This window comes from Panthera leo, chromosome B2 (assembly GCF_018350215.1).
Source record: "Panthera leo isolate Ple1 chromosome B2, P.leo_Ple1_pat1.1, whole genome shotgun sequence".
Classification (NCBI taxonomy): domain Eukaryota; kingdom Metazoa; phylum Chordata; class Mammalia; order Carnivora; family Felidae; genus Panthera; species Panthera leo.
The window spans coordinates 1,910,673-1,938,601 of record NC_056683.1 but is presented as its reverse complement, the minus strand read 5'-3'; the positions used below and the strand labels follow the sequence as shown (position 1 = coordinate 1,938,601).

Below are 27,929 nucleotides of genomic sequence, written 5' to 3'. Positions count from 1 at the left end.
TTACACTGATACCTGTGCGTGAGGCACCACCTGCTCCTTCTAGACGAGGAAGGAAAAAGCGACTTTCCAGGTGCACAAAGTTTCCAGGCACTTAATAGGAAACACTAGATGGGGGCGTCAGTCAGCCTCAAATATGAACCTCAATCAAGTACAACATGAAGCCGATGCGGGGCTCCGCTGACGCAGTTATAAAGGCCCGTGGCGAATGCCCATGGCCGCCCCTTCTGCGGGAAGGTAAGGATCATCACACACACCCAATGGAAAGCTATCTTCATTCCATCCCTAGGGCCTTTGCTCCACCTCATCCCTTTGCTGGTAGGCGTACCCTCTTCCCAGATTGCACCGAGGGACTCCCTCACTTCCCATGATAAAGGAAATTTTCAGCTCATGTTTGTGGGTCCTGCTCCTGGACTCCCAGGGAAGCTATACTTTAACTAATTTGCCAATCAGAACAACTGGGCAAAAGCTCAAAGCAGGGGTTCTTTCTGCTGTGAACACACACTGTACCTCTGCCTGGTTAAAGTTACCAGAAAGCATTCTGAACACAAAAGAAAAAGGAATCACCATCCCTGGTTGCAGTAAGTTTAAAGCCATGCTGCCCTGCAGATACTAAAACAGTTCCATAAGCTCCGCGATGACTTACAACTTTTTATGTAAAAACGTATACACCGCAACACCAAACACTCCCTTACCAGAGCCCTTTTTGAAGATTGTGGACCCCTGCCAGCTGTCCTAACTTGGGCTCCAATTAAAAACTCTTCCTTTTGTAAAGAAATTCTAAAAGGTTTGTTCATTCTGCGCCCCACATTTCTTGGTGTAGCCGGTAGGCGCTCAGAGCAACTTACCCGAAAACCGCGAGGGTGCTCGGGAAAGCACAGCGGGCACCAGCACGGGCCCTTTATACCCCTGACCTCGCGGCCCCTCGAAGGTGTATCTGGTGTGTTCTCCCGCTCTCCAGACCTCGTCAATTTGAGTTGATGGGCTTGTTATTGGAGCGGTCAAAGGTTACAGGTAATGTTCTCTAAGTGGGGATAACCTAGAGGGGGAAGTTTATGGGTTGGTTGTCTTAATTTAGCATTATACTAATTGATGTTATTAATATAAGGCTCGAATAAAATTTTCTGGTTAGAAAAGTGAGAGACTGAATCGCAGCTCAGATGAAGGGACACTTGCTTCTTCTGGCCAAATGGTGCTTTCAGGTGACTGAAAGCCTAGCGGGAGTATGTGAGGAATTCCTTGAGATTTAGCTCTCCCATAGGAATTTCCTGTCTCGTAAGGTAATTCATGATTGGTTTATCGGGGGACGCATCCATAAGGACTGATTGTCCAGTGCTCTGGGCCCCCTAGACGGCCTTAGGCCTTGCTGGGAGAAACTGAGACACATGAGAGCGTATTACGGCTGTTTAGAAGTGACATTCACAGGCAGCACCCTATCTACCACGTTTAATATCCTTAGATCTTATTCAAGCCTTAGTCTAAGAATAAAACAAATTAGGGGCACCTGGGTGGCTCAGTGCGTTGAGCGTCAGACTTCGGCTCAGGTAACGATCTCACAGTTCGTGAGCTCGAGCCCCGCCTCGGGCTCTGTGCTGACAGCTCAGAGCCTGGAGCCTGCTTCCGATTCTGTGTCTCCCTCTCTCTCTGCTCCTCCTCCGCGTGCACTCTGTCTCTCTCTCAAAAATAAACGTTAAAAAAAATTTTAATAAAATAAAAAAATAAAACTAAAAGGAACAGAGAACTGTGTTCCAAAACTCCTGGAAAACCACCTCCCACCCCCAGGGAACTCTGGCAGGCTATACGGACAATACATATGAGCCTATACCTGCAAGTCCTTACTAACGGGAAAATGTAAGGAAAACCAGAGTCTCAGATGTCCCAAGTGGAGTTCTTTTCGACATGTCTGGATTAGTGTCTCGTGCGCAGCATTACAGAAAACCGGCTGGAAGACTAAGCGATCAGAAACTAGGAAGCCATTTGGTTCAGTCAGTAAAGCCTCAACTTTCGGGAGGAACCAACACTCATAGAGACACTCTGGGCTTCGCTTGGTTTGTTTGTTGCTGTAGCATTTGGTATCTTTGGATAAAACGGGCCATGTTCTAACTGGAAAATGGAAAATAAGTAATTAATAGATCCATAAATTATAATGCTATCTTATGATTAGATTTGTTTTAAAAGGGAGATATTTGGAAATTGGGTCTTTAAATGTTTTTTCCACAGATATATTTTAAAAAAATTTTTTATGTTTATTTTTGAGAGAGAGACAGAGCGCAAACGGAGGAGGAGCAGAGAGAGAAGGAGACACAGAATCTGAAGCAGGTTCCAGGCTCTGAGCTGTTAGCACAGAGCCCGACGCGGGTCTCAAACTCATGAACCGTGAGATCATGACCTGAGCTGAAGTCGGACGCTCAACCAACTGAGCCACCCAGGCACCCCATGTTTTTTCCACAAATATTAATGAAACTTAGAGTAGCAGTTGTTTAGGAATGCCTGGAGATTAGCAAAGGGGAAGTCAGGGCCAGCTATGGAGAGGGTCAGAGACCTGTCCTGGCAGCATTCCAGAACAAAGCACAGGCCCAAGATTACTGACAAGGTAGGCCGGAAACCCCTGACCAAATAATGAAGAAAAGGCCCAAAACAAACAACCAAAAAATCCTGCTTCCAAGAAATTCCTGCTCCAAATAATGGATATTCCACCCCCTTAACAACTGTCAATAAAAAACACAAGCCCTAGGGACACAGCATGCACAGGGCGGGGGGGGGGGGGGGGGTGGAGAGAGAGAGAGAGAGAGAGAGAGAGAGAGAACCCTAAGCAGGCTCTGAGCTGTCAGCACAGAGCCCGATGTGGGTCTCCAACTCATGAACTGCGAGGTCATGACCCGAGCTCAAGTTGGACACTGAACCAACTGAGCCCCCCTAGGCGCCCCTCAAGAGCGTACTTTTTAAATAAACTTTCCCCCTTGTGTCGCTCATTTGCTGTGTCCTTGAATTCTTTCTTCTGATCAGACCGAAAACCTCCTGTTTAAAATAAACATCTTTGGGACAGGCTGGGTGGAGACTCCAGGGCCCAGAGTCTCCCCGGTTTACTGGGCAACACTTGGACCAGATTATTGAAACAGAACCTGAAAAATAAAATGAAAACATTCCCAGATTCTCCCTTCCATTTTCTCCCTGCTGCAGGCTCGCCCTGAATTAGGCCTTTCTTCCAGACTCTCCCCCTGCACCCCTCAGAAGGCCTCCTCTCCCCCACCCCCTGCTTTTCTCCTTTGCCCCTCTGGCTTCCTGGGGGCTTTTCTTTGCCTTCCCGAATAGAGAAGGGAAGGAGGGAAGGAGGCTGGAACGTGCGGAGCCCTGGGGTGGGGAACCCAGAGGGGCAGACTCCAGTTCAGGGCGGTACGTGGGAGCGGCAGGTACAGACACCTCCGCGGGGACCTGGTCCCTGGGTCCTGGATGCCCAGGGTCCCCGGGAGGGCCGGGGGTGAGGGCCGGCGGGTCTGCGGTGTGCTCGTGGGCGCGGGGCAGCCCCTGGGCCTTCACCCCGGAGCTCAGGCACAGCTCAGGCACGAAGGACGAGGACCGCAGCTTTCTCTAGGCGAACATGGAGGCGTCTTTCAGACTCCCCGGCTGAAGGTCGGGCTGGATTTGCCTGTGCCAGACACCGCCTCCCCCTCCGCCCTCTTGCGCGGGAGCACCGCTCTGGGGACTACACGCTGCCGCCCACGGAGGCTGCAGGACGGAGGGGGCGGGAGGGAAACCGCACCGGCCTGGCGCCCCTTCGCGTTTCCGAAGGGCCGCGTGGCCTTGGTGCTCTGGGAACCAGCAGCAGCGCCGGGAGCGTGCTGAAAATGCAGATTGCTGGGCTCCGCTCCGACCTTTGGAATTAGAGTCTGTATTTTAAGATCGCAGGCGATTTGTAGATACTCTAAAATTTGATAAGCATTATTCTAGGATAATCTGAATTTAGCCAATTGTTCTACTCACAAATGAAACAGTCAAGGAATTTTAATTTTTTTTTTTAACGTTTATTTATTTTTGAGACAGAGAGAGACAGAGCATGAACGGGGGAGGGGCAGAGAGAGAGGGAGACACAGAATCAGAAGCAGGCTCCAGGCTCTGAGCCATCAGCCCAGAGCCCGACGCGGAGCACGAACCCACCGACCGTGAGATTGTGACCCGAGCTGAAGTCGGAGGCTTAACCGACTGCGCCACCCAGGCGCCCCAGTCAAGGAATTTTAAAGAGCCACCCCCCCCCCCCACAAAGCTGTAAGAGCTATAAGGGAAACCACACACACACACACACACACACACACACACATTTTTTAAAAATAAACCTCAAAAACAAAGGTTTAGCACAGTATACTTTAAAGCTGAACTTTTACTTCCTCTTTTTAGAAATTCTGCCTCAGATTTTGACCGTGGAGACAAGTATAATGAGAATGTCCGCAGGGGCGTTTAATATCCTAGGGAGTCCCCAGCGTGCTCACAATGCCACCTATATTCATTAGATGGTATCGTTTCGTTTCTCTGGCTTAAGTGTTTCAAAGTTTGTGTTAACTTAGTCTTTTTTTTTTTTTTTTTTTAATGTTTATTTACTTTTGAGACAATGCGAGAGACAGAGTGCAAGCAGCAGAGGGGCAGACAGAGGGAGACACAGAATCCGAAGCAGGCTCCAGGCTCCCAGCTGTCAGCCCAGAGTCCGACGCGGGGCTTGAACTCACAACCGTGAGATCATGACCTGAGCCAAAGTCGGACGCTTAACCGACAGAGCCACTCAGGCGCCCCTGTGTTAACTTAGTCTCCTGTGCCCCGTGCGAAGGGCGCCGCCAGCACCCCGTTATAGGTGGGGAGACTGTAGCGCAGGGTCTAGAGTGAGTTACCCAAGGTCGCACGGCTCACAAACAGAGGGCAGGACTGGAACCCACGCTGTCTGGTGCCAGAGCCTGTGCTGAACTCTGACAGCAGACGGTCTGTGCGTGCTGGTCTCTCCAGTTAAGCAGCAGGCCGCCCCAGGTCAGCGGCCCCCCTCCTCCACAGAGCCCCCTCCATGATTCTTGCAAGGGCACTCAACGTCGCCGTCGCCGACTGACCTCCAAAAGGCAGAGGCAGGGGAAGAATGCTGACCGAGAGGCTGCAAGTGAAAGAGTGCACCGAGCAAGCGCTCAAGTGTCCCCTCATTATTTACAACAAAACTGGAAACCTGAAATATGGTAACGACCTGCACTCAGATATCTCCTGGCACACAGCGCTCTAAGCTGTCAGGACCACACGTTCCACACGTTTCACGCCACGGACAACGCTGCTCAGAGAGTACACCACCCCCTCTGATGGTCATCCACCACATTCCTCGGGGAGACCACGGCACTGATTCTCATTCCCAACCCTTAGGTGTGTATAAAATGTAACTTTTACGGGGGGGGGGGGGTGGGGAGCACCTCGTCTTGATATTCTTTGAATTTACCCAATCTTTAAATTTTTTTTTAATGTTTATTCATTTTTTGAGACAGAGACAGAACAGGAGTGGGGGAGGAACCGAGAGAGAGGGAGACACAGGATCCGAAGCAGGCTCCAGGCTCTGAACTGACAGCACAGAGCCCGACGTGGGGCTCGAACCCACCAACCGTGAGATCATGACCCGAGCCGAAGTCAGATGCTTAACCGACTGAGCCACCAGGCACCCCTGGATTTACCTAATCTTTAAAGAGTATACTGAGGCCCCCGGCGCTCCTGGATTTACCCAATCTTTAAAACGTATACACATACACAGAAACCAGTTTTTCAGAGTTGTTCAGTATTCAGTATCACCCGAGAACGGCCCCTCCGCAGCAATTTATTTCCAGGTGATTTCGGTCTCTTTTGAGGGAAATCCGTAGAAACGAACCAAAGGATAGGGAAGAAGGGGGGTGCCCGGAACCGCCCACAACCGCGGCCGTTCACCGGGAGACCCCGGCACCGAGTCTGCAGACGAGCTACTCGATCCGGAGCACCGTAAATCTGGCCAAAACAAAATGAGCCACGCGAAAAGCCGACTTTCCAAGGCGGCCCCATCTAGGAGTCGGGGGGTCCGGGGAATTAGTCCGGTTTGGCAACGGTATGGATTCTAAAATGCCTGATGAGGTTGCAGTGGTGGCCGAAGGCCTTCCCGCACTCGTCACACGCGTACGGTCTCTCCCCAGTGTGGCTCCTCTGGTGCTTGCCGAGCAGGGTCCGCCGGCTAAAGCGCTTGCCGCACTGGCCGCACTGGAAGGGCTTCTCCCCCGTGTGGACGCGGAGGTGCTGGAAGAGCCCCGCGTTCTGGCTGAAGGCCTTCCCGCACTCGCCACAGCGGTAGCGCTTCTCCCCCGTGTGGATCCTCTGGTGCTGAACGAGGTACGAGCTCAGGCGGAAGGCTCTCCCGCACTCCTCACAGCCGTAGGGCTTCTCCCCCGTGTGGATCCGCCTGTGTCTGATGAGGCCGTTGCCAGCACTGAAGGCTCTCCCGCACTCGTCGCACACGTAGGGCTTCTCCCCGGTGTGGCTCCGCTGATGCTCGACCAGGCCGGAGCGCTGGCTGAAGGCTCTCCCGCACTCGTCGCACTCGTAGGGCTTCTCCCCGGTGTGGGTTCTCTGGTGCTGAGCGAGGACCGAGCTCTGAGCGAAGCCTTTCCCGCACTCGCCGCACCTGTGCGGTCGCTCTCCGGCGGCGCGTCCCCTCGGCTTTCCCGCCCTGCTCTCCCGCTTCCAAGCTTCCCGGCACTGAGGGTCCAGGGGAGCGTCTCTTTGGAGTCGGCTATTTGCAAGATGTTCCACTTCCTTCAAAACTTCTTGCCGCACCGCCGACTCCTGGCTTTCTGGTACGACGTCAGCGCCTGGAACGGTAAGTGCACGGACAACGTCACGTCTCTGTCCTTTCGGGACAGCACAGCCACAGGACGGGGCATCGGAAGATCCCGTCCAAGCACACGCGTTCTAAGAGCACAGAAGTGGCGGAGTGAGGAAGACAAGGGCTCCGGAGGAACCTGAGACCAGAGCGGGGTCAGGAGCGCTGCTGCGATGGCTGCAGGGGCCCCGGAGAGGGCGGGCGAGGCTCCCGAAAGGACGCGTGTAAGCAGGCGCGGTTCCACCTCTTTCACACACATCAACTCAGGAAATCCCCAAACGACTCTAGGACTGTGATGATTTCCATCCCATGGATGCGTCAACCAAAGGTGCCGGACGGCCACCTGGCCTGCCCGATGTCACAGAGCTGCTAAGTGGCCGTGCTTAAGTTACCACGCAGGCACTCTGACCCCAGAGTCCACGGTCTTAACTGCTACCCTACACAGCAGGGCCACCAGACATCCCAGGTGGACCCATCAAAGTCCTTACCTTGTTCCCCAATTTTGTGGGGACCGAGAGATTCACATTTGAGCTGTGTCACCGTGGCCTGAAGCTGGATGGCTCTTGATTCCTGCTTGGCCTTCACATGCACCCCATCCTCTGACAGCACTTCCGAATGGCCAGGGGCATCGTCTGGGGCCTGGAGGCAGGTAGGTATATTTGGGTTCATAAGAGAGGGACACGGGAGCCCAGGCTGATATACTATGGAAGGAACCGTCCGAAACATTGTGCAGAGGGATGGCATGGGCACAGGCCCAGAGTTCAATCCCTACTCCTGCCTGATTCCCTCCCCTTGAGTGTGAGCTGTACTTAGTGACTCAGAAGCAATGGTCTACAACTTCTGAGACTAAGTCATACAAAGCACTGTGGCTCTATCCTCATGCTCCTTTTCTGTCTGTCTGTCTGTCTCTCTCTCTCGGGGAAGACAGCTGACGTGCGAGGACACTCAGCCGAGGCAGAAACCCACGCGGCAAAGATCTAAGCCCTCCGGCCAACACCAGTGAGGAACTGGGGCGCCCACCAGCACCCACAGGGGGAGCAGTCTCAGAAGTGGATCCACCAGCCCCAGGCAAGCCGGGAGGGGGCTCCCCTGTGCACGGGGCTGGAATAGGCCCCAGCCCTGCAGCCACCCACCCCAGCGACCCCGGCGCTACACCTCGCCTCACCGTGTCTGGGTTCTGGGTGACGGGATTCATGGGGGGCCTGTGGCCCTGACTCACTGTAAGGCCCTGTTGCTCCGTGCCTCAGTTTCCCTCTCCACCTCAGGAGCCTCAGAGGACTGGTAAAAAGACAATCCAAGTTAAGAAAACCAATCTTCACTGCAACCCCGTGAGGGACCCTCCTAAGCAGCTCCCTAGGTCCTGACGCACAGAGTCCGTGAGGTAGTGCTGGGGTTGTTTAAGCCATCACGCTTGGGGGTAGTTTGCTACACAGCAACTGAGAACCGGCTGCAGCCAGCTGGCCCGGATCACTCGGTACGCGGCGTCTGGGAGCCCATCTTCCTACTCTCACCTGGTTCTCAGGCTCACTGAACTCCCTCTCCAGACCCTCCAGCGCCGTCACCACCTCGTCCCCGCTCTCCGGGTGGTGCTCCCGCACCCAGGCCTGGAGCTCGGCGGGCAGGACGGTCAGGAACTGCTCCAGCACCAGCAGCTCCAGGATCTGCTCCTTGCTGTGCGTCTCGGGCCGCAGCCACTGGCGGCACAGCTCGCGGAGCCGGCGCAGCGCCTCGCGGGGCCCGGGGGACTCTTGGTAACAAAAGTGCCTGAAAAGCTGGCGGGAGGCCTCCTGAGTAGAAATGCCGCTCTCTCGAAGGAAGGTCTCCTGGTCCCAGACACGGTCCTCCTCCACCTTCACGGCTCTAAGTCCGGGCTGCTCCTCCGCCGAAGCCATCCTGCTCAGAAGGCTCGCCCCAGCCCGGGCAAGGGAGGCGGATTCAGGGCTCCCTGGCCTGCTCTTCTTGAAGAGCACACACCTGACGATAAAACGTTATGTATTCATGGAAGTGAAAAAGTGCCGGGGGAAAAAGTAAAGCACGGGAACAACGAGCATCGTGCTACCGTTTATGTTCATGAAAGTACATCTAGGCTTTTACTTACCTTTGTCCAGAATCTGGAGAAAAGCATGTGGCACATAACCGCCCGGCCTCCTCACTCTTTCCAGCGCCTTCCCACTGGGAGTCTGTGCTCAACCACGTGACTGGATCTGGCCACCGTGCCATCAGCAAATGCGACACAAACATTGGGAAGAACTTGTGTGACACAGCCCCCGGGCTTGCTCTCCACGACCGTGAGGAGGAGGACCCACTGGCCCCCCCCCCCCCCGATGACAGAGGCACATGGACACTCCCGGCTCAGCTGACAGGCAGCTGGCCCCCAGACGTGTGAGCCTGGACGCGTCTGCCGAGCCGCTCGGCGGCCCCCCAGCTCGCTGCAGACACGCGGGTAAGCCCTGCCCAATCAGCTGCACCCCACAGATTCTTGTGCCAAATAAATGTGTATTGCTGCAGGCCGCGAAGTTTTACGGTTGTTACACCATGTTATTATGGCCACGAAAAACTGAGACACAGCCTTGGCCACTGGGGAGGGAACCAGGCAGGTGCAGAACAAGAAGAAGGGAAATCTACTTTACACAGAATACTCTCTACTTTTCCTGATTTTTGTATCATTTGAAATTGTTATTGCAAGAAAACAAACAAAAATAAATAGTGATTTAAAAACCTGCTAGACAGTCAATACACAGTAGCATCAGGTAAAGAACAGGACACACAAGACTAGCTATAAAATCAAATGATGGGGGCGCCGGGGTGGCTCAGTCGGGTAAGCGTCCAACTTCGGCTCAGGTCAATCTCACGACTCGTGGGTTCGAGCCCCGTGTCGGGCTCTGTGCTGACAGCTCAGAGCCTGGAACCTGCTTCTGATTCTGTGATTCCCTCCCTCTCTGCCCCTCCCCTGCTCACGCTCTGTCTCTGTCTCTCAAAAATAAATAAATGTGAAAAAAAAAATCAAGTGATGAGTGCTATAACAGAGGATTTAACCAAATATCCAGAAAGCAAAGAGTAGGAAAAGATCACTCTGACTGGGTATGGAGCAGTGAAAACATGTGGCTTACGGGCAAATGCATTTGAATTAGGCCTAAAATAACAAACAGGAATTTGTCAGGCAAAGAAAGGGCGACGGGAGGAGACCCAACAGGACCAAAGCTCTCTAAGGTTACAGGGCACAGAAGATCTAGGGACCGGTGTGGGTGCTGGTGGCTGGACTACAGATTACAGGGTGTGGGCAGAAAACGTGTGGGAAGAGGTAAGGTGGGAACAGAAAACAGCCTTGAACTCCAGGCTGAGATGTTTAGACTCTATCCTACGGAAAACTGAGGGGCAGTGAGGCTTTCATGTCACTGTCACAGCGTTAGATCTGTGTTTAGAAATACTGAGGAAGATTCAGGAAGGAAATCGTGAGAATATGTTGCAGGGTTGTGGACTGTAAGCTGGGAGGCCGAATGGTGGTTACACTGACAGTTTACTTTAATGGTAGCATTTGAGTTTTATACATGGCCTCAGCCCAGTGTTAACAGAATTACTGGGGAGCCTGGGGGGCTCAGTTAAACGTCCGACTTCGGCTCAGGTCATGATCTTGCAGTTTGTGAGTTCGAGCCCCGTGTCGGGCTCTGTGCTGACAGCTCACAGCCTGGAGCCTGCTTCGGATTCTGTGTCTCCCTCTCTGTTCGCCCATCCCCTACTTGCTGCCTCTCTCTCTCTCAAAAATAAACATTAAAAAAAGAATTATCAATGTCTGAGAGAACTTACAAGTTTTCCAGTTGTACTTTATTGCGGGAAAATGCATTTATCCCATTCATTCAAATACATGTGCTGACCAGACGCCTGGCATAGTGCTCAGGTCAGAGCGGTGAGAGGAAACAGACTTGGTCCCTGCCTTTATGGCGCCTACGGTGGGGGAGACGGACGCTCGTGTGACGTCTACATGAACAACGTTATGGTGTTGAGAAAACGGGAGAGTCACAGGGACTGGAGCTTATGCTTTGCCCATGTCCACGGCCAATTGCATTGTTTTTACTCTTTACTGCAGTACCGAGTATCAGGTTTTTTGAGTCTTCAGTCCAAGAAGACTAAGTCTGAGAAGTCCTAACTATGGATTTGCATTTAACTTCACGATTGTTAAAAGTGTGGCTGACCACGGGGTTACGTTTACAGGCAACAGCTGTTCTGTGATTATGCTTAATGCTGCCAAGAACCCCGGAGCCGCGCAGGCGAGTCCTCCACACACGCAAAGCCACGGGCGGGCAGCCTCTGTCTGTTCTCCCCACAGCTGCCGGGTGAGATCTCACCTCCTGCCCTTATGCCGCCCTGAACCTGCCTTTACTCATGGAGGTTTGTGGACCAAGAAGTGAATTTTCCCTTTTCATCTCATCAAGACGTGGCAAGGAACGGGAAGGGAAGAAGGACGGGAAACACCCTCTTTCCCTTCTCCCAAGCTCCCCGCCCACCCCCCCAGAGATCCGTCAGCATTATCTGGTGCCCAGGTCTCTCTCCACTCCCGATCACATCCCAACTTGCTACAGATCCCAGACACCTCTTATGACAAAATGCCTAGAAGATGTACAAGTCTACATTTGCCATAAAATTATGGATGGAACTTTCTTCAATGTTTTACTTACCTGATTCATTCAATTAAGTGCCCTGATTCAATTAAGTACAATTTGGTGTCATCTGATTTCCTAGGAGGAAGCAGGTAGCTGATACACATCTGATGAACCAAATGTAATGAGTTAAAAATTTTTTAATGTTTACTTATTTTTGAGAGAGAGAGAGAGAGAGAGAGAGAGCGAGCACAGTGGGGGAGGGCAGAAAGAGAGGGAGACACAGAATCTGAAGCAGTCTCCAGGCTCTGAGCTGTCAGCACAGAGCTCAACGTGGGGCTTAACCCACAAACCACAAGATCATGACATTAGCTGAAGTCGGATGCTTAACTGAGCCACCCAGGTGCCCCCGTCATTGAATTCTTTATGTGACCAAGACCCTTTGGTGACATCCTTGGGATTACTAGGTGAAAGCCTCAGGGCCAGGGAGTCTCTCCAGTTCTCGCAGCAACATAATTAAGGTTACTAATTAGTGGACCTTATGATAGGAAGATAGATCTCTGGGTGGGGCTACACTACTTCTATGAATTTTTAAAAATTTTTAAATTTTATTTTAGAGACAGAAAGAGAGAGAGAGAGCATGAGTAGGGGAGGGGACACAGGCAGAGAGAATCTCAAGCAGGCTCTATGTGTAGCCCAACGGAGGTGGGGTGGGGATCATGACCTGAGCTGAAATCAAGAGTTAGACACTCAACCCTCTGGGCCGCCCTGGTGCTCCCTTACATGATCTCTTTAAATGTAGACTATTCTCTGGCTGGTAGCAGATGAGGAATTCAGAGATTTGAAGCATGAGGAGGATTTGATGCACATTTGCTGGCTGGTCACTGGAGGAAGGGGCCACGTGTAAAGGAAGCTGAGACCAGTGTCCTGCTGGCAGCCAGCAAGGAAAGGGGGACCTCAGTTTTACCAGGAACTTCTGTCCTACAACTGCAAGAAACTGAGCGTTGACAACTTGTATTTCTAAAATATAGTGGATAGATTTGGTGCCGTTTTTGTTACACACTCAAAGTTTCAAAGTTTTCCTATTTGATTTCTTCTGATGTCGATTCCTGTGTTCTAGATCGATGTTGCCATTTCCTCATTGTAATCCGTAAACGTTCCCTGAGCACCTACAATGCACCAGGCCACTTAGCGAGGCACCAGAGATATAATCGTCAAAAAGACGGACCCCGCCCCTGTTTTGCTGGGGCTTATGAAAGACAAAACAAAAGTAAGAGCAACAATGGTAAAAGTGAGGAGGCAAATGATACAATGACAGTCGTGGTAAGTACTGTGAGGAAAATCAACCACTGAGTTACCAAATAAACGGAGGACCTGTTAAGACAGGTGGATGGGAGGTAAACGTGTAAGCTGAGCCCTTAACAGCAAAAAGGAAGCGAGCCACGCAAAAAGCAGAGATGGGGGACAGGAAGAGCACGTGACACCGTTCAAGGCCCATGTGGTCACACACCTGAAAGGCTGGAGCGGATGCAGACAGAAGAGTGAAGAGTGGCAAAGAATTAGGCCGGCAAGACAAGCCAGATTGTGCAGGGCCAGGAGCATGGGTTTCATTTGAAGCGCAAAAGTCACAGTAGGCTTTTACGAAGGGAAGCGAAGAGACTGGATTTATGTTTCAAGCTCTGCTACTGGATGGCGAATGAGCTTAAGGAATGACGGTGGAGCCAAAGTGCAAGCCGAAAAGCCCAGAGGTGAAAGAAGAGTGGGGAGGGAGGCCGTCGCATGGGATCCAGAAAGACTTCCGCCTCAATAATGTATTCTTCAAGTTTATTTAACTCTGAAAAATACAACTGAAAGGCAAAACAGCTTAATTTTTACTGTACAAAAATGCTTCAGTCTTTGGACAGATGTTTATGGAGCTGGGCTAAGAGCTGGGTTTACAGAGTTTATAGCTCAAGGGGAGAGAATTACAATTTGGTGAAATACAAGGCATGATTTTGGAGGTGTGTTCAGGCAGACTCCTGGAGGAAGTAAGTGAGCTCATCCTAAATCCAGTATTCAGTTTCTTTCTTTTTTTTTTTTTTAAGTTTACTTATTTTGAGAGAGAGAGAGAGAGAGAAAGAGAGACAGAGAGAGACAGAGTGAGTGGGGTAGAATCCCAAGCAGGCTCCACACTGTCAGCACAGAGCCCGACTTGGGGCTCGATTCCACAAACCATGAAATCATGACCTGAGCAGCAATCAAGAGTCGGACGCTCAACCTACTGAGCCACCCCTAATCGTCAGCTCCTAGAATTACCTATAACCCACTAAAGAACTCACAGATACTAAGTGTCAATGATGTGCCAGGCAGCAAACACATGCGTCCTCCTGTTCCTTAGCTGAACTAAAAACACGGGAGGAAAAAGCATAAAAGAGCATTTTTCTTATTAGCTTCAGCGCATTAGCAACAGAGAGATCACAAAAATCGTAAACCACTTGTGTTGTAAAATACAACCCAAAGCACGCCCAACTGCAACGACGAGTAGAGGAACCGCAGGTAAATCCAGAAACGACGGTGCTCTCCTCCTGGAGGTCTGTCAGCTCCTCCCTTCGACGGACGGGGAGAAGCGAGGGGAAAGGCAGGACTCGTTTTTAAATGTTAAAAGACAACTGCTTGCAATGAATAGTCTTTAGCTGGATCCTAGTCGGTGCACATCAGTTGGAAAAGACATCCGTAGGACGACTAGGGACTAGCTGTTAGGTGATCTTAGGGAATGCTCCTACATCTAGTCAGGTGCGTTAGTGATTTGCTTCTATAAAACCTCAATTTTTAAACTAGGAATGACAAGTCAGGACGCTTGTGAGGTCTTTCGAAATATTTAGAGAAAAAACAGATGCAATAATGCTAACACTGGCGACGCACAGGGGGCGGGTACCGGGGAGTCCGGCCTTCCCCGGGGAGCAGGACCCGCCGCCGAGCGCCTCTTCCCCGCCCCCTGCGGGGGTCTCTCCCACCGCCCGACGGGGCGGGACCGTCTTCCGGGAGCCCGGGGCGAGGGGCGAGGGGCGAGGGCTCCGAAACTCACCTCGGGTCCAGGGAAGCTCCGGGGCCGCGGCGGGTAGCGGCGCCCTGGCAACCAAGCGGCCGTGAAGGCCGGAAGTTCGTCAGCCGCCTGAGCCCCCGCTGTCTTCCAGGAGCTTTCCTGTCCTCTCTAGGACCCCGCAGGTCGCTGCGTCTCGGTGGCCACCCCGCCGCCCAGCTCCGGCTCCCGCGAGCCCCGCCAGCCCTCCCGTTTGGGCGGCCTCGGGCACGCAGCAGTTCCGCCAGTTCCGGCGCTCGCCACCCGTGGCTCCCTCGGTGTTGGCCGCACCACAGGAGATGGTGGTTGTGGGGGTGATTGATTTACTCTTGACCGTCGTCTGGATCCTCGGAGTCGAGGAGGAGACGCGGACACGTGAACAAGTGACTACATAAAGCTGATGTGTAGCCGAAATGAAATAAATGTTTGTAAATCGACCAGGCTGTAGTGACCGCTGTGTACTTAGAACACAGACAGCCGTACTAAGCCGAATAGGCGGCCCAGAAGGCATAGGAGAGCTGGCGTAGCGCGGGGAGCATCCGGGGAGAATCCGGGAGGAGCGCGGAGAGCATCGGAGGAGGATCCGGGGAGGAGCATCAGAGGAGGACCCGAGAGGAGCGCGGAGAGCATCGGAGGATCACGGAGGAGCGCGCGGAGCATCGGACGAGGACCAGGGGAGGAGCGCGGGGAGAAGCAGGAGGAGAAGCACGACAGGACTGTGTGACCACTGCTGGATGGCGCAGGATGGGACTTGTACTGGTCCCTCAGCAGAAGTTAGGTGATGGGAGCACATGTTACTGTGGCTGTGGTCGCAGGATGGGAAGCATCTGAGACGAAGGGGGACCAGTGAGGAGACTACTTCCAGGAGCACAGGCGGCCAGGACCGCCGAGCGCACGCTGACAGCCACGCGCCAGGCTCGCAGGTGGCGGGGACCACGCAGCGCACGCGGACGTCAGGCGCGGGGAGCTCTGGTGGCTGGGACCACCGAGTGGCGGCCGGCGGCGGCTAGAGAGGCCCAAAAGTCCCTCGCGCAGCCGCAGCCGCAGCCGCAGCCCCGCCCCGCCCCGGGGGCGCTACTTTCGGAAGTGTTGGGGTGCGGCGAGCCGGCTCCCCTGGACCGGGTGGGGTTGCCGAGGAGCCGCCTCCTCCCGCGAGGGGACCCGGGGAGGCAGAGCCCGCCTCCGGGTAGGTGCCGCAGCCTCGCAGTGTGTGCAATCGGGACTCCGGGACACACACACGCACACACGCACGCACGCACGCACAGACACCCGCCGCGACGATGGGGGCCAGGTCGCGCTCCATTCGAAGACAAGGTCAGTGCCCGGGTCCTAAGTCTCTGTGCGGTCAGGCCGCCTGGTTCGATTCATCCCCCTGCCACGTATTGGCTTTGTGGCTTTTGGCCGGTCCCTTGACCTGTGCCTCACCTGACTGCTTTGTAAACCGGGGAAAATGATATCACCTAAGTCGTGGGGTTGTTGTGAGGCTTCAGCGAGTTAAGATGCGTAACACGCACCAGGCACAGAGTAAGAACGATTCAAAGATTTGCTGTTATCATTGCTACTGTTACTTCTCATTATGACGGCCTGTTCTCTTTCATGAGTGATCTTGGCTTTTCTTACGTTTTTTAGGGCCATCTGTCAGTTTTCTTCGTGATGAACGATTTCTCTATTTTAGAAAGGAAAATAAAATACTCTCAAGAAGAGCCTGTCCCTAAGCAAAGACCCAAGCTGGTATGTGTTGTGTGTTGTGATGCTGAGACTCCCCCAAGGCTTTAAAATTTGGGAGTGCCCCTTCCTCGAGGCGCCTGGATTCACTAGGAGCAGGAATGGTTTAACAGTGAAGGTTTCGGACCCCAGTGTTAGAGGTCACGGGTCCTGTCCCCGAGCTGCAGATCTTCGAGTTTGCAAGCCTCCAGGAGAGCCCTACGTGCTAGCCTGATGTATTTGTCTGTAACTTAGTGTTTCTACTTGTAGGTTTCCTTGTTACTATTAGTTTGGGAAACTGAGTTCATACCAACACCTGTAACTCCAGTCCTAATAACAGGATTTACACTAGATTTTTTTCCATATTTGTAACTCTCTTCTATGATAATGAGAAATTCTGCTCTCCTTATCTTCAAGATATTTACTTATTTGATCACACTTCCTGTTTATAGCAGGTCCCCCAATCCAGTGCCTTCTCACTCTGTTCATTTGGGCTTAGACCCCGAATACCACCGGTGGTGAAACCTGGATGGGGAATGTGAGACTGATGGTAGTGATGAATCAGTGCTAATCTTCCTGTCACACGTGCCTCCCCCCAGCTCTGGGGACGCCCTCCTCACACCACTTGGGCTCCCAGGTGGCTGGCCGAGGCCCTCTCACCTCGTGTGACCCCACCTAAATGCTTCTAGACTGTATTGGTCAGGAAGGGAAAAAGGAAGGTAGGATGTTAATTTTTAAATGGGGGGTGGGGGAATGTCTAACCTAGATCAATGTAGAGAGAACACTACCATGAACCCCAGTATGCCCATCACTGAGCTTTAACAACTACTATCTATGTCCATTTTCTTTTTTCTTTTTTAAGTTTATTTTGACAGAGTGTGAGCAGGGGAGGGGCAGAAAGGGAGAGAGAGAATCCCAACCAGGCTCTGCACCATCAGTGCACAGCCCGACAGGGAGCTCAAACTTAAACAAACCGTGAGATCTTGACGTGAGCCAAGAACAAGAGTCGGAAGCTTAACCAATTGAACCACCCAAGAGCCCCTGTTTTGGCCATTTTCTTTCATACCTCTATCCCCTCCTTCCTCTTTCTTTCCCTTGCCGCCCCCCCCATCCTTCCTTCCCTTGTTTCCCTCTTTCTTTCAGTACTTTAAGGAAAATTCCAGCGATCATCTCTGTTCACCCATAAATACAACTACAGTACTTCAATGTTAATTTCTAACAAATAGAATTTTTAATGTAATCATAGCATTATCACACTCAACAAAATTGCCGGTAATTCCTTAATATTGTATTCAAATTTTCCTGATTGTTTGAAATATGTATTTTAAGATTTTATTTTCTTATTTTTATTTTTTTATTGTTTATTTTTGAGAGACAGAGCATGAGCAGGGGAGGGGAAGAGAGAGGGAGGCACAGAATCTGAAGCAGGCTCCAGGCTCTGAGCTGTCAGCACAGAGCCCAACTCGGGGCTGGAACTCATGAACTGTGAGATCATGACCTGAGCCGAAGTTGGATGCTCAACCGACTGAGCCACCCAGGCGTCCCTAAGATTTTATTTTTAAGTAATCTCTACACCTAACGTGGGGCTCAAACTCACAACCCCAGGGTCAAGAGTTGCATGCTCTTCTGACTGAGCCAGCCAGGCACTCCTGAAACGACCTTTTTACAGCTGGTTTTATTTTTTTCCCCTATAGGGTCCAAATACAATTTACCATTTGGATTTGGCTGATTTGTCTACTCAGTCCTTTTTAATCTATGACATTTTTCTTTCCCTCCTCCTCTCCTTTTTTTTTTTTTTTTTCGATGTTTATTTGTTTTGAGAGAGCGAGCAGGGGAGGGGCAGAGAGAAGAGAGAGAACTCCAAGCAGGCCCCGCACTGTCAGTGCAGAGCCTGATAGGGCTCTCCCTTCCACTCTTCCCTTCTCCCTTTCCTGGATCAGTGGACTCATGGGGGGGGGGGGGGGGAGTGGCAGGCAAGGTGGGAGAAGAGTTTTCTTACCTGTCTGTGCTAAAATTGGAGGGGACGGATCTAGAATCCCATCCTCTTCCATTTACTCCAATAAATGCTTCTGTGTGTCAGCGTTCTTAAGTGCTTTACAGAGATCACATGTGTAACTGCACGAAGTAGACCCTTTTGTGATCTCCCTTTTCGAGACAGGGAGACTGAGGCGCTGAGAAGTTAATAGGCAACATGTCCAGCGTCACTCAGCAAACAAGTGGCAGAGGTGGGATGTGACCCTCATGCCCGTGTTCTAACCACGAGGAATGGTAGTTTACGCAGCCTGGTGCCGGCAGTAGTTATGGTTAATGCCTGCTGTCCTGTGAGGTGGCTCTCCTGTGACCCTCCTGACATCTGACACTCCCCAGTGTCAGAGCAGTGGTCACCCTTCCCTTGGCTCCTCCTTGGGACCGTCTGCAGGGGACACAGACCCCCAGCCTGTTTGCACACCCTTCTGCTGCCGGTGTCCAACCAGGGGACACCTGGTCCCTACAGTGCCTGCCTCTGTTCCCTGGGGGCGGCTTTGCCCTGACTCACCTGCCAGGGGAGTCCCTCCTCTGGTCCCAAGGTACCCCCAAACTGAGACTAAGCACGTTCTGTGAACGCAGGGTTTCTAAACTATGGCCCTCTAGCTCCCAAGGTAAAATTCGGCAATGTCTGGAGACATTCTTTCGATGGTCATAACTGGGAGTGGACAGAGCTACTGGCATTTAGTGGGCAGGGGGGGGGGGTGCTGAACATCCTGCTCTACCGAGAAGCACCCCCAGCCTCCCAGACACCGTTAATCCCACCAAAATGTCAGTGGTGTCCAAGTGCAGAATCCATGGCTTACAGAAATAACTAACTACCTAGTGCTTTTCTTTTTAAAGTAGGCTCCTCACCCAACTTGGGGCTTGAACTCACAACCCCAAGGTCAAAAGTCAAATGGTGCACTGACTGAGCCAAGCAGGCACCCTTCGTGTCTAATGCTTTTGCATTCATTCATCGGTTCACTTACTACGTGTCAGGACCTAGGAATACAAACATGGGTAAGCTAAAGACACAGCTGTTGGCAGGAGGCTCGCAGTCCATCAGGTTTGGCAGAATTTTAAATAGAGAACAAAGATGCACAAGGACTGTTGTTTTTCCTACGAATTTGAGTACTCCGGTGTGCTTTCCATAAGCTCTCTTGTTTGGTTTTCCTGAGGAAGGTAGGAAGTGTCAGGGGAGGAGACCTCATTCTGCCTAAGAGGGTGGAAAAGGTGCTAGGCAGGGGGCATTTCAGCTTCAGAGCTGGCGTGGCTGGCCTGCAGAGATGTGACATCCTGGAAACAAATACTACGTTAAGCTGTCAGGGCAGCAGCTGGCCTCCTACAGATTTGGGCAAACTTTGTGCCCACTGAAAAGCCGATACCTCCGTTGACTGGACACCATCTGAGGGCCTTGGATGGTGAGCCCTACCTGAGCCCCCCTGGCTCCTTGGCTGGGTGCATTTAGCAGTTCTCAGCCTGCAGGACCAGAGTTTATTTACCAATTCATGGGGACAGAGGATGAGTAGTGGGTGTGAGAAGAAACAAGTGCTTTACTTGGGTAAGAATGGCAGCGGAAAGGGGCACCTGGGTGGCTCAGTCGGTTAAGTGTCCAACTTTGGCATAGGTCATGATCTCATTGTTCATGAGTTGGAGCCCCATATTGGGCTCTATGCTGACAGCTCAGAGCCTGGAGCCTGCTTGGGATTCTCTCTCTCCCTCTCTCTCGAGAATAAATAAACATTAAAAAAAAAATAATAAAAAAAAAGGAATGGCAGAGGAGGGACTTGATTAAGTATGTATTTTAGAAGAGGTCCCTTGGGGGGAAGGTGGGGAGGAAGAGAGGCATTGAAAGCAGAAAAGGCTAGAGACAGTGCTGAGGACCTGGGCCAGGACAAGGACAAGAGCAGACAAGAAGGGACAGCTCTGGAGACATCCCAAGGGATGAGGGAAAACCTGGCAGGTCGTGCTGCTGTTTCTAGAGAATGCCAGACTGGGGAAGGAGCAGAGTAGGGGGAAGAAAACCAGCATGGTCTGAATTGGGTTTATTTGTAGGATTTCCAGCCAGAACTGCCAGGGAGGAAGTTCAGAATAGGGATTAGGAGTCTTTAGCCTAGAAGTGAGAGTTAAAATCTTGCAGGCGGTTGAAGACAGTCCTGGGGAAGAATGTGGAGAAAGGAAAGGGTGAAGAACAGAATGGAGAAAGGCCAGTGAACTATATGCTATTAGCTGACATGTACGTGCTAATTACCACCAGCCAGGCAGTGTCATGAGAACTGTATGCACATACTTAATGCTCCCAATATCCCTGGTACGGTGGGGGAGGTGAGGCAGAGATGTGGACTAATTTGCCACGGCCACTCAGTAAGGAAGCAGTGGAGCCAAGATCATGAGCCTGGCTGTCTGGCGGGAGAGTTCACCTGGCCAGGCTGTAAATGGGGGCTGGAAAGAAACGGGAAGGAGACAAGCAGGAGTGGGGCCCGGGATCGGGGACAAGACTGTTTCCGGAAGTGGACAGCAGCATGAGCTTCTTGAGAAGCAGCCACGGAAAAGGCCAGCTGGGGGCGCACCTCTGGCGCAGGAGCTCTCAGTGGTCACCGCTGGTGGCTTGCTGCCGACGGCGTGCCGAAGGCCAGCGGGAGTCTGGATGTTTCCTTTCAAGAAGTTCAGCTTGAAGGGGAGGAGGAGTGGCAGGGTGAGGATCGCTAAGGACGAGGTGCAGCCACTCTGCAGCACACGGTGCGGGTTTCCACTGCTTTGATGTCTCTCACAGACACTAAAGGTCTCCAGCCCAAAGCTGGGAGGGGCCTAGGGAAGCCCTACTTCCAGCTGAATTTGGGTCAGTTTTATGCCTGTTGTTTGGGCGAGACTCACCTCAGAGAGAACTGGGAGCCTCACTGGCAGGTGTCCAGGGCTTAAATCCAGTCCTACTGCTTTTGATTCAGGGCCTGCCTTTTCCTAATTTCTTCCCCCAAATGTGCGGCCCTGATGGCAGAAAAGGAGCTGGTATTCACTTTCCGCTGCTGCGTGACAATCTACACAATCTGTCTGCTTAAAATGACCAGATGTTCCCCATCCCGTAGGTCAGAAGCCAGGCAGGCTCAGCAGACTCCTCATCTTACAGTCTTCCAAGGCCAAATTCAGGGTGCTGGTAGGGCGGTTCTGGGGTGGGATCTGCTTACAAGCTCGTGGAAGTTGCTGGAATTCAGTTCCTTGTGCTCAGTCCAGGCATGAGAGCTACGAGCTACATCATCATATTCCAATCCTGGGACCTGGGCAGGACTCCTTGGGGTCTTAGAACTAGGCCACCCACAGAGCAGGCTGCAAATGGGATGATCTGAGCGGTCACTGTTTCTTTCCTGACTAGTCTTGAGATGGGGGGTGGGGGGTTTCAGGCCCACCCCCTAGGATCCCTAGGAGCCTGTTGTGGGATTATGGTTTCAGGTGCTGCAGAGGATGGAGCTAGAAGAAATCGCAGCTGCCCCCTGGCAGTGTCTGGGCCCCCGGGCATGAGCGGAGGGGGCTGCCAGCACTGTCGCTGGTTAATAGTGATTTTCCACCGGTAGGATCCTCCTGCAGGAGCACGGCGGCCCACTAGAGCCAGATCCAGGATGGCTGGAGAATCGGCGGAGAGCACAGCCTGGGACGCCAAGTCCGCAGGGAACCACATGGGGCCTCTGGTGGTGAAGCCGGAAGCGGGAGAGGCCCCTGCCCTCGTGCAGGACGCCAGCCCCCATCGGGGTCCTGAAGACTCGCGCCGGCGCTTCCGGGGCTTCCGCTACCCTGAGGCCGAGGGGCCCCGCGAGGCGCTGCGCCGGCTCCGCGAGCTGTGCCGCCAGTGGCTGAGCCCAGAAACGCACACCAAGGAGCAGATCCTGGTGCTGGAGCAGTTCCTGACCATCCTGCCCGCGGAGCTCCAGGCCTGGGTGCGGGGACAGCACCCGGAGAGCGGGGACGAGGTGGTGGTGCTCCTGGAGCACCTGCAGAGACAGCTGGAGGCGCCGACACCGCAGGTAGAGGCCCCAGCCGGGTTTCTAACCCAAGTCTCGGGGCCGAGGGCGGGGCGTGCCGTCAACATCGGAACTTCCCCCGTCTCTCTCTCTCTCTCTCCTGCCACTCGGGTGGAGTCCCTGGGCCCCTCCTCGTAACAGAATTTTTAGATACATGAAGGAGCACAGAAGAACTCGATTATGTTGAAATACAGCCAGCAAAGCATTAAACAAATGAGTGACAACGTTATGCGTGCGTTTTTTAAAAATGTTGCACTAATCAGTAAGACCTGGGCACAGGCCCAATAGCCCGGGTGCAGTTTCAAAGTCGTTAGAAGCATGAGTGACTTTGACACTGTTCGTTGTGCTGTAATGTGGTGTGAAAACATCTGCAATTTTTCTTTTTAAAAAATTTTAAGTGTTTATTTTTGAGAGAGACAGAGCATGAGCGGGGAAGGGGCAGAGAGAGAGAGAGGGAGACACAGAATCCAAAGCAGCCTCCATCCAGGCTCTAAGGTGTCAGAACAGAGCCCGATGCGGGGCTCGAACTGAGCCACCCAGGCGCCCCAAAACATCTGCAATTTCTATTGGTGGCGAAGTGCCGTGGCTTATGCCACATGATTGCTGCTTCAATTTATAACAGAAGGGAAGGCCACGTTCCCTTAGAGGCTGGTAACAATAAAACTACTCCTTTCCTATTCCAAGTTCATGGACCACATGGGAGGAGTCCAAGGACCCCAGGCTAGAGAACACCCCTGGTGGAAAACAGGTTGATCTCCCCGCCTCTTCTTGCTTTGCCAGTCTGTTCTAAGGTGGTGTCCTCTGTGCACCAGTTAATGTTCCTTCAGGGGACTGCAGCCAGAGCCTCCTAACCACTGACCAGGAGGTACGGGTCTGCACTGGGGCCCACTGCCCGCGAGCCCTTCACAGTGAAGGCGTTTCAAGTCTCTTAGCTTCAGCCTCCTCAGTCATTACAGAAGATGTGGGGAGTTCTGAGCTGCACGTGAGAAAGTAACTTGACAAGTGCAATTTGCCCATAAATGCGCGGAAGCCACCTTTTAGTGGGGATAGACCGTGTGTCCTGCGTTAGGTGATTTCACATTCTGTGATCTTTCTTGGTTCTCAAAACCAATAACAAAACCCTATAAACGAGAAATTATTACCCTCACTTGTCAGATAAGATAGGAGTATTTTGAGAGCCAGCACCGGTTCCCAAGTCTTTGTAAAAGCATGACGTATACAACGCGGGAGCACCTGGTAATAGCAAAGAGCACGGGCTCTGGGGTCCCTCTGCCCGAGTGCCCATCCTAGCACCGCCACTTATTAGCTGGGTGACCTTGGGAAAACTTACTCTCTGTGTGCCTTCGCTTCCTCATCGGTGAAATGATCACGGTAACGGTACCCACCTCAAGGTTGTTGTCTGTGTTACCTGAGTTAATGTTTTTCGTGGCCCTGGAAACTGTGAGGCACATGGGAAGTGCTCCAGAAATGTCTGACAAATAATGAAAACGAATGAATAACCTCTAGGTCCCAGGTGGTGACCAGGGCCAAGAGCTTGTCTGTTGCGAGATGGCAGCACTGACACCTTCCCGCGGATCACGGAGTGCCCAGTTCCAGCCGGTGAGGGCTCTGCTCAAGCATGAATCCCTGGGATCACGGGCCTTACCAGGCACAGGTGAGTGTTCTCTTCTGGGCACGTGAATCTGCAGACTTCGTCCAGCTTCACTGACGATCATCTGATAGGGGCGCTGACCGCGACTTTATTTGGCCATCACTGACAAACTCCACTTTGAGACTGAAAGGGAAATTTGAAACGGTGGTTTGGAAAGAATCGGTTCCCCATTCATGTAACATGTAATTCTGCCTCCTACGTGGTAGCCAGTGTGGTTGGTGCTGAGGACCGGCCGCTGGTGAGACGGAGTCCTTCCTGGTGGCACTGGGGTTTACATTCGAGTGGGGAAGACAGCACATACACACAACAGTACAGCTTCCAGTAGTGGTAAGTGCCAAGAAAAAAACGAACAGACTCTGTAAAGCCCGTCGGAATATCCCACAGACTACAGGACTACTGCAGATTAGAGTATAAATGTCTAAACCCTGGGTGTCTTATGAAAATAGCAGGATTTACTCCACAGGACTGGCTGTATGTCCTGCGGTGTCTTCTCACGTGCCCTGAACGTGTCCCAAGACACACAGCACTGAGACGCCGGCCAACACGCAGTCCTGACTTCCAACACAGGCTCTAGCTAAACCAGCTGTTTTGTGCTCCATGTAAAGTTTGCCTCCTCCAGGGAGACCTCGGGTTCTTCTGGACGCTGAGCAAGTTCTGTACAAGCAGATGCCCATTTCTGCCTTCTGGTTCCAGCTTTATTTTACCTCTAGTTCTTCCAAACCAAAGCAGAAAGCCCTTAATGACCCCTAAAGGCATTTTAACTGAAATCTTACTCTTCTCCCCTTCGCAAGCAAAACCCAGGGTATCTTCAGATGAAAAGCTTGTTTTATGTGGTTTAAACTCACCATCCCTTCCAAGGATCCTGCCGTTTTTGCATAGATTTTGTGTGTCAGCAGAGCACAGCACAGGTCTCTAGCCCCCGGGACTGGAGCGGGTAGGGATCGGGCCTTTGGGAAGACACACTCTGTACGAAGTTCCAGGCCCAGTGTTTGAGCTTGGATTCCGCAGGCCAGGGAGGGAGGCTGAGTGCCAGGGACGTCTCATCCAGAGCTTCTTTCCTTCCTAGTTCTCCAGGGTCCTGGGCTTGCCCCGGGAGGGCGCTGCAGAGGAGACGCAGTGGTGGCGGCCAGGCTGCCCCCAGAGCCCCAGGTGAGCCGGAGCCCCTCCCTGCCCTTCGCTACCGTGGTGCATCCTGGGAGGGTCGCCCCCTCCCCGTCTACATCCTCCAGCCAAATGCCAGATGGGATGTCAACTTTCTCGTGTATGCTAGTGTCGTCTGTCGCTGTCTGACTTCCTGGTGCCTAGTTGGGAGCCTCGTCCTATTTCATGACTAGCTTGGGTGCCGTCTGCCAGACCCCTACTCCGTGTCCTTGGCCAGCCCCTTCTTCAGTGGGATCTTCTTCATCAGTAACGGTGATTCTGCAAAAGCAAACTGAAGCTTTTGTTGTGACGGTGCTTTTGTTCCAAAGGTTTTCTTTTGCTTTCCTGCCCTGTTACCGGGGGGTAACCACGTGGTCCCTTAGCTTGCCGGGACGGATACGGCATGCCCACGTGTCTCAACTAGTCACACGATCGCAACAGTCTGTACTTAAACTGGATTGAACTTCTTACCCGGTCCTCCACGCCCTGGAGGCTCTGTGGTGTCCATTGGCTTCCCTGACTTTCCTCACTTCAGACCCACGTTTCACTGTATCTGAATAACTGTTAATACAAGTGAGCCACCATCACTAGCGGGGGTCAGTTCCGGTCCTTGCAGTGGCGTGGCCTCCGTTTTCCAAATCTCTTTACCTGGTGCCCTGGTGTCCGGCTCATTTGTGTGGAGACGCGGGCGCCCGGGGTATTTGTGTAGAGACGCAGGCGACTGGCGTATTTGTGTGGAGACCCCTGTCCTCACGTGCTGTCACTCTACTTCCGCAGTGGTTTTGTTGATGAAGCCGTCACTTGAGACCGGGAGAAGTAGCGTTAGGTGCCGCGCCGGCTTGGTCTGCGGAGCCTTCGGGGACTGTCCCCTCACCGCCTGAGCCCCTCTGCGCAGCACCCGGCTCCGGGAGGGACTCTGGGTAAGAGGAACTAGGAGGCCCGTGTGCCGTTTCAGGGCTTGCTGAAAACGGAAGACGTGGCCCTGGCTTTCTCCTCTGGCTGGGCGCAGCTGGATTCCTCTCGGGGGAGCTTCCACGGAGACGAAGGGCAGGAGAACCCCGGCGGCCTGACCTCCCCGGGTAAGACTGACGGGGGCTGGTTCGTCGTAGGCCTTCGTGGCTTCCTCTGTCGGTTGGAACCTACTGGGCCGTAAGACGCTGTCTGAATTCTGTCTGCGTTCAGAGCCACCGTTTCTGAACCCAGCTACTAACCACGTGCGTGACCCGATCTTTAACCCTCCCGGCCCGGCTCCCTTCCCTTTCCTGCCGCGTCCTGGCCGGGTTAAGTGGGACACGGCAGGTAGAGCCCCGAGCACAGGCCTGGCTCATAGTAGGACTGTCACCGTTGGTCCCCTCTCTGTTGCTGGTTCCGACACGGGACGAGAGCTGGGGTGTCCTCGGGAAATGGGCCGTGGGACTGTAGGGCGAGAGCGAGAAGCGAGCTAGAGATCGGGGTGCAGGACACACGGGACAGCCTGGCCCGTCTGAGCTCGTGCTGCTCGACCGTGGTGCAGCAGGAGCTCTGGCTCAGACCTGTCAGCACCGAAGCCCGTCGTGTTGGGGCCCCTGCCTTCGTCTGGGATAAGAGCCAAGAGGACCGTCCCTGACCGACGATGGCTTTCTACGTGCCTGCTCTCCTTGTGTCGCACGAACACTTCCAGGTCCTCACGCGTGCCTGCTTACCGCTGCCATCTGCCCAGCCCTCCTCGAGTCCAGCCCCAGTGCAGGGCCCTGCCTTCGTCCTCAGGACTTAGAGCCTCTGCGAGTGTCCCCAGCACGGTCCTTCCCACCCTCCTCCACCCCCCATCACCCCGCTTCCAATGACCCCAGGCCCGTTCTCCCCTTCGTCCCCATCCTCGTTCTTGTACAGAAACCCTCATCCCCGCGTATGTGGAACCGTAGTCACAGCTCTCCTGCGTGGCAGGGCATCACTGACCACGTGTGGCCACTTGTTATTTCAGGTGGTGAGACAGAGGCCGAGATCCGGGCCCTGCCTGTGGACGAGGTCCGGCCAGTACAAGAGTCCGGGGGAATGCCACGCCCCCCGCGTGAAGACACCGCCCAGATTCCTGAAGGCACCGAAGCTGGCGAACAGGAGGGCAGGTTCCCGAGAAAGCAGAAAGCTGCCACGGGAAGTAGGAGGCACTACTGTCACGAATGTGGAAAGAGTTTTGCTCAGAGCTCAGGCCTGACCAAACACAGGAGAATCCACACCGGGGAGAAGCCCTATGAGTGTGAAGACTGTGGCAAGACCTTCATCGGGAGCTCTGCCCTCGTCATCCATCAGAGAGTCCACACCGGGGAGAAGCCCTACGAGTGTGAGGAGTGTGGCAAGGTGTTCAGTCACAGCTCAAACCTCATCAAACACCAGAGAACCCACAGCGGGGAGAAGCCCTACGGGTGTGAGGAGTGTGGGAAAACCTTCAGCCAGAGCTGCAGCCTCCTTGAACATCACAAAATCCACACGGGGGAGAAGCCGTACCAGTGCAACACGTGTGGCAAAGCTTTCAGGCGGAATTCACATCTCCTCAGACACCAGAGGATCCACGGCGATAAAGATGCGCAGGATCGTGAATGTGCAGAGACCCGGGAGGGTCGGGGGAGGGTGGAAAGCCGGTGGGAAAGCGTCGAGGCTCCCGCGTCTTACACGTGTGACGAGTGTGACAGGAGTTTCACTCGGAGTAGAAGCCTTCTCGAACATCAGAAAATCCACACCGGTGAGAAGCCCTATCAGTGTGACACATGCGGGAAAGGCTTCACCCGAACTTCATACCTTGTTCAACACCGGAGGAGCCATGTTGGAAAGAAAGTTCTGTCACAGTGAGCCCCGTCGTACGTGCCAGAGTCGTTCACTCCTCACAGAACGGGGCTGAGGCTTCACTGACCGCTACATGCCATCTTGGGTTAGAAGG

The 27,929-nt window shown here is 53.2% G+C and overlaps 2 protein-coding genes across 5 annotated transcripts; one reads left to right on the top strand and one right to left on the bottom strand.

Annotated features, from left to right (window-relative positions):
• Positions 1–5,619: 5,619 nt before the first annotated feature.
• Positions 5,620–14,829, bottom strand: ZSCAN31 (zinc finger and SCAN domain containing 31). Of its 4 annotated transcripts, none has more exons than XM_042937549.1 (5): positions 14,513–14,584; positions 8,952–9,057; positions 8,365–8,827; positions 7,342–7,492; positions 5,620–6,842 (listed from the first exon to the last, which is right to left on the bottom strand). In XM_042937549.1, exons 3-5 carry the CDS (start codon positions 8,743–8,745, stop codon positions 6,067–6,069), a joined length of 1,308 nt encoding a protein of 435 aa, XP_042793483.1. In that variant the 5' UTR covers positions 8,746–8,827; positions 8,952–9,057; positions 14,513–14,584; the 3' UTR covers positions 5,620–6,066. The 4 variants fall into 4 exon arrangements, with proteins under 4 accessions (XP_042793483.1, XP_042793484.1, XP_042793482.1 ...); XM_042937550.1 differs by having other exon boundaries at positions 8,952–9,051; positions 14,513–14,529; XM_042937548.1 differs by lacking the exon at positions 8,952–9,057 and having other exon boundaries at positions 14,513–14,829.
• Positions 14,830–15,564: 735 nt separating this feature from the next.
• LOC122219348 (zinc finger protein with KRAB and SCAN domains 4-like) lies at positions 15,565–27,929 on the top strand. The gene is made up of 6 exons (XM_042937538.1): positions 15,565–15,820; positions 21,784–22,230; positions 23,734–23,881; positions 24,945–25,027; positions 25,974–26,097; positions 26,979–27,929. The coding sequence occupies exons 2-6, from the start codon at positions 21,829–21,831 to the stop codon at positions 27,839–27,841; spliced, it is 1,620 nt and encodes a 539-aa protein (XP_042793472.1). The 5' UTR covers positions 15,565–15,820; positions 21,784–21,828; the 3' UTR covers positions 27,842–27,929.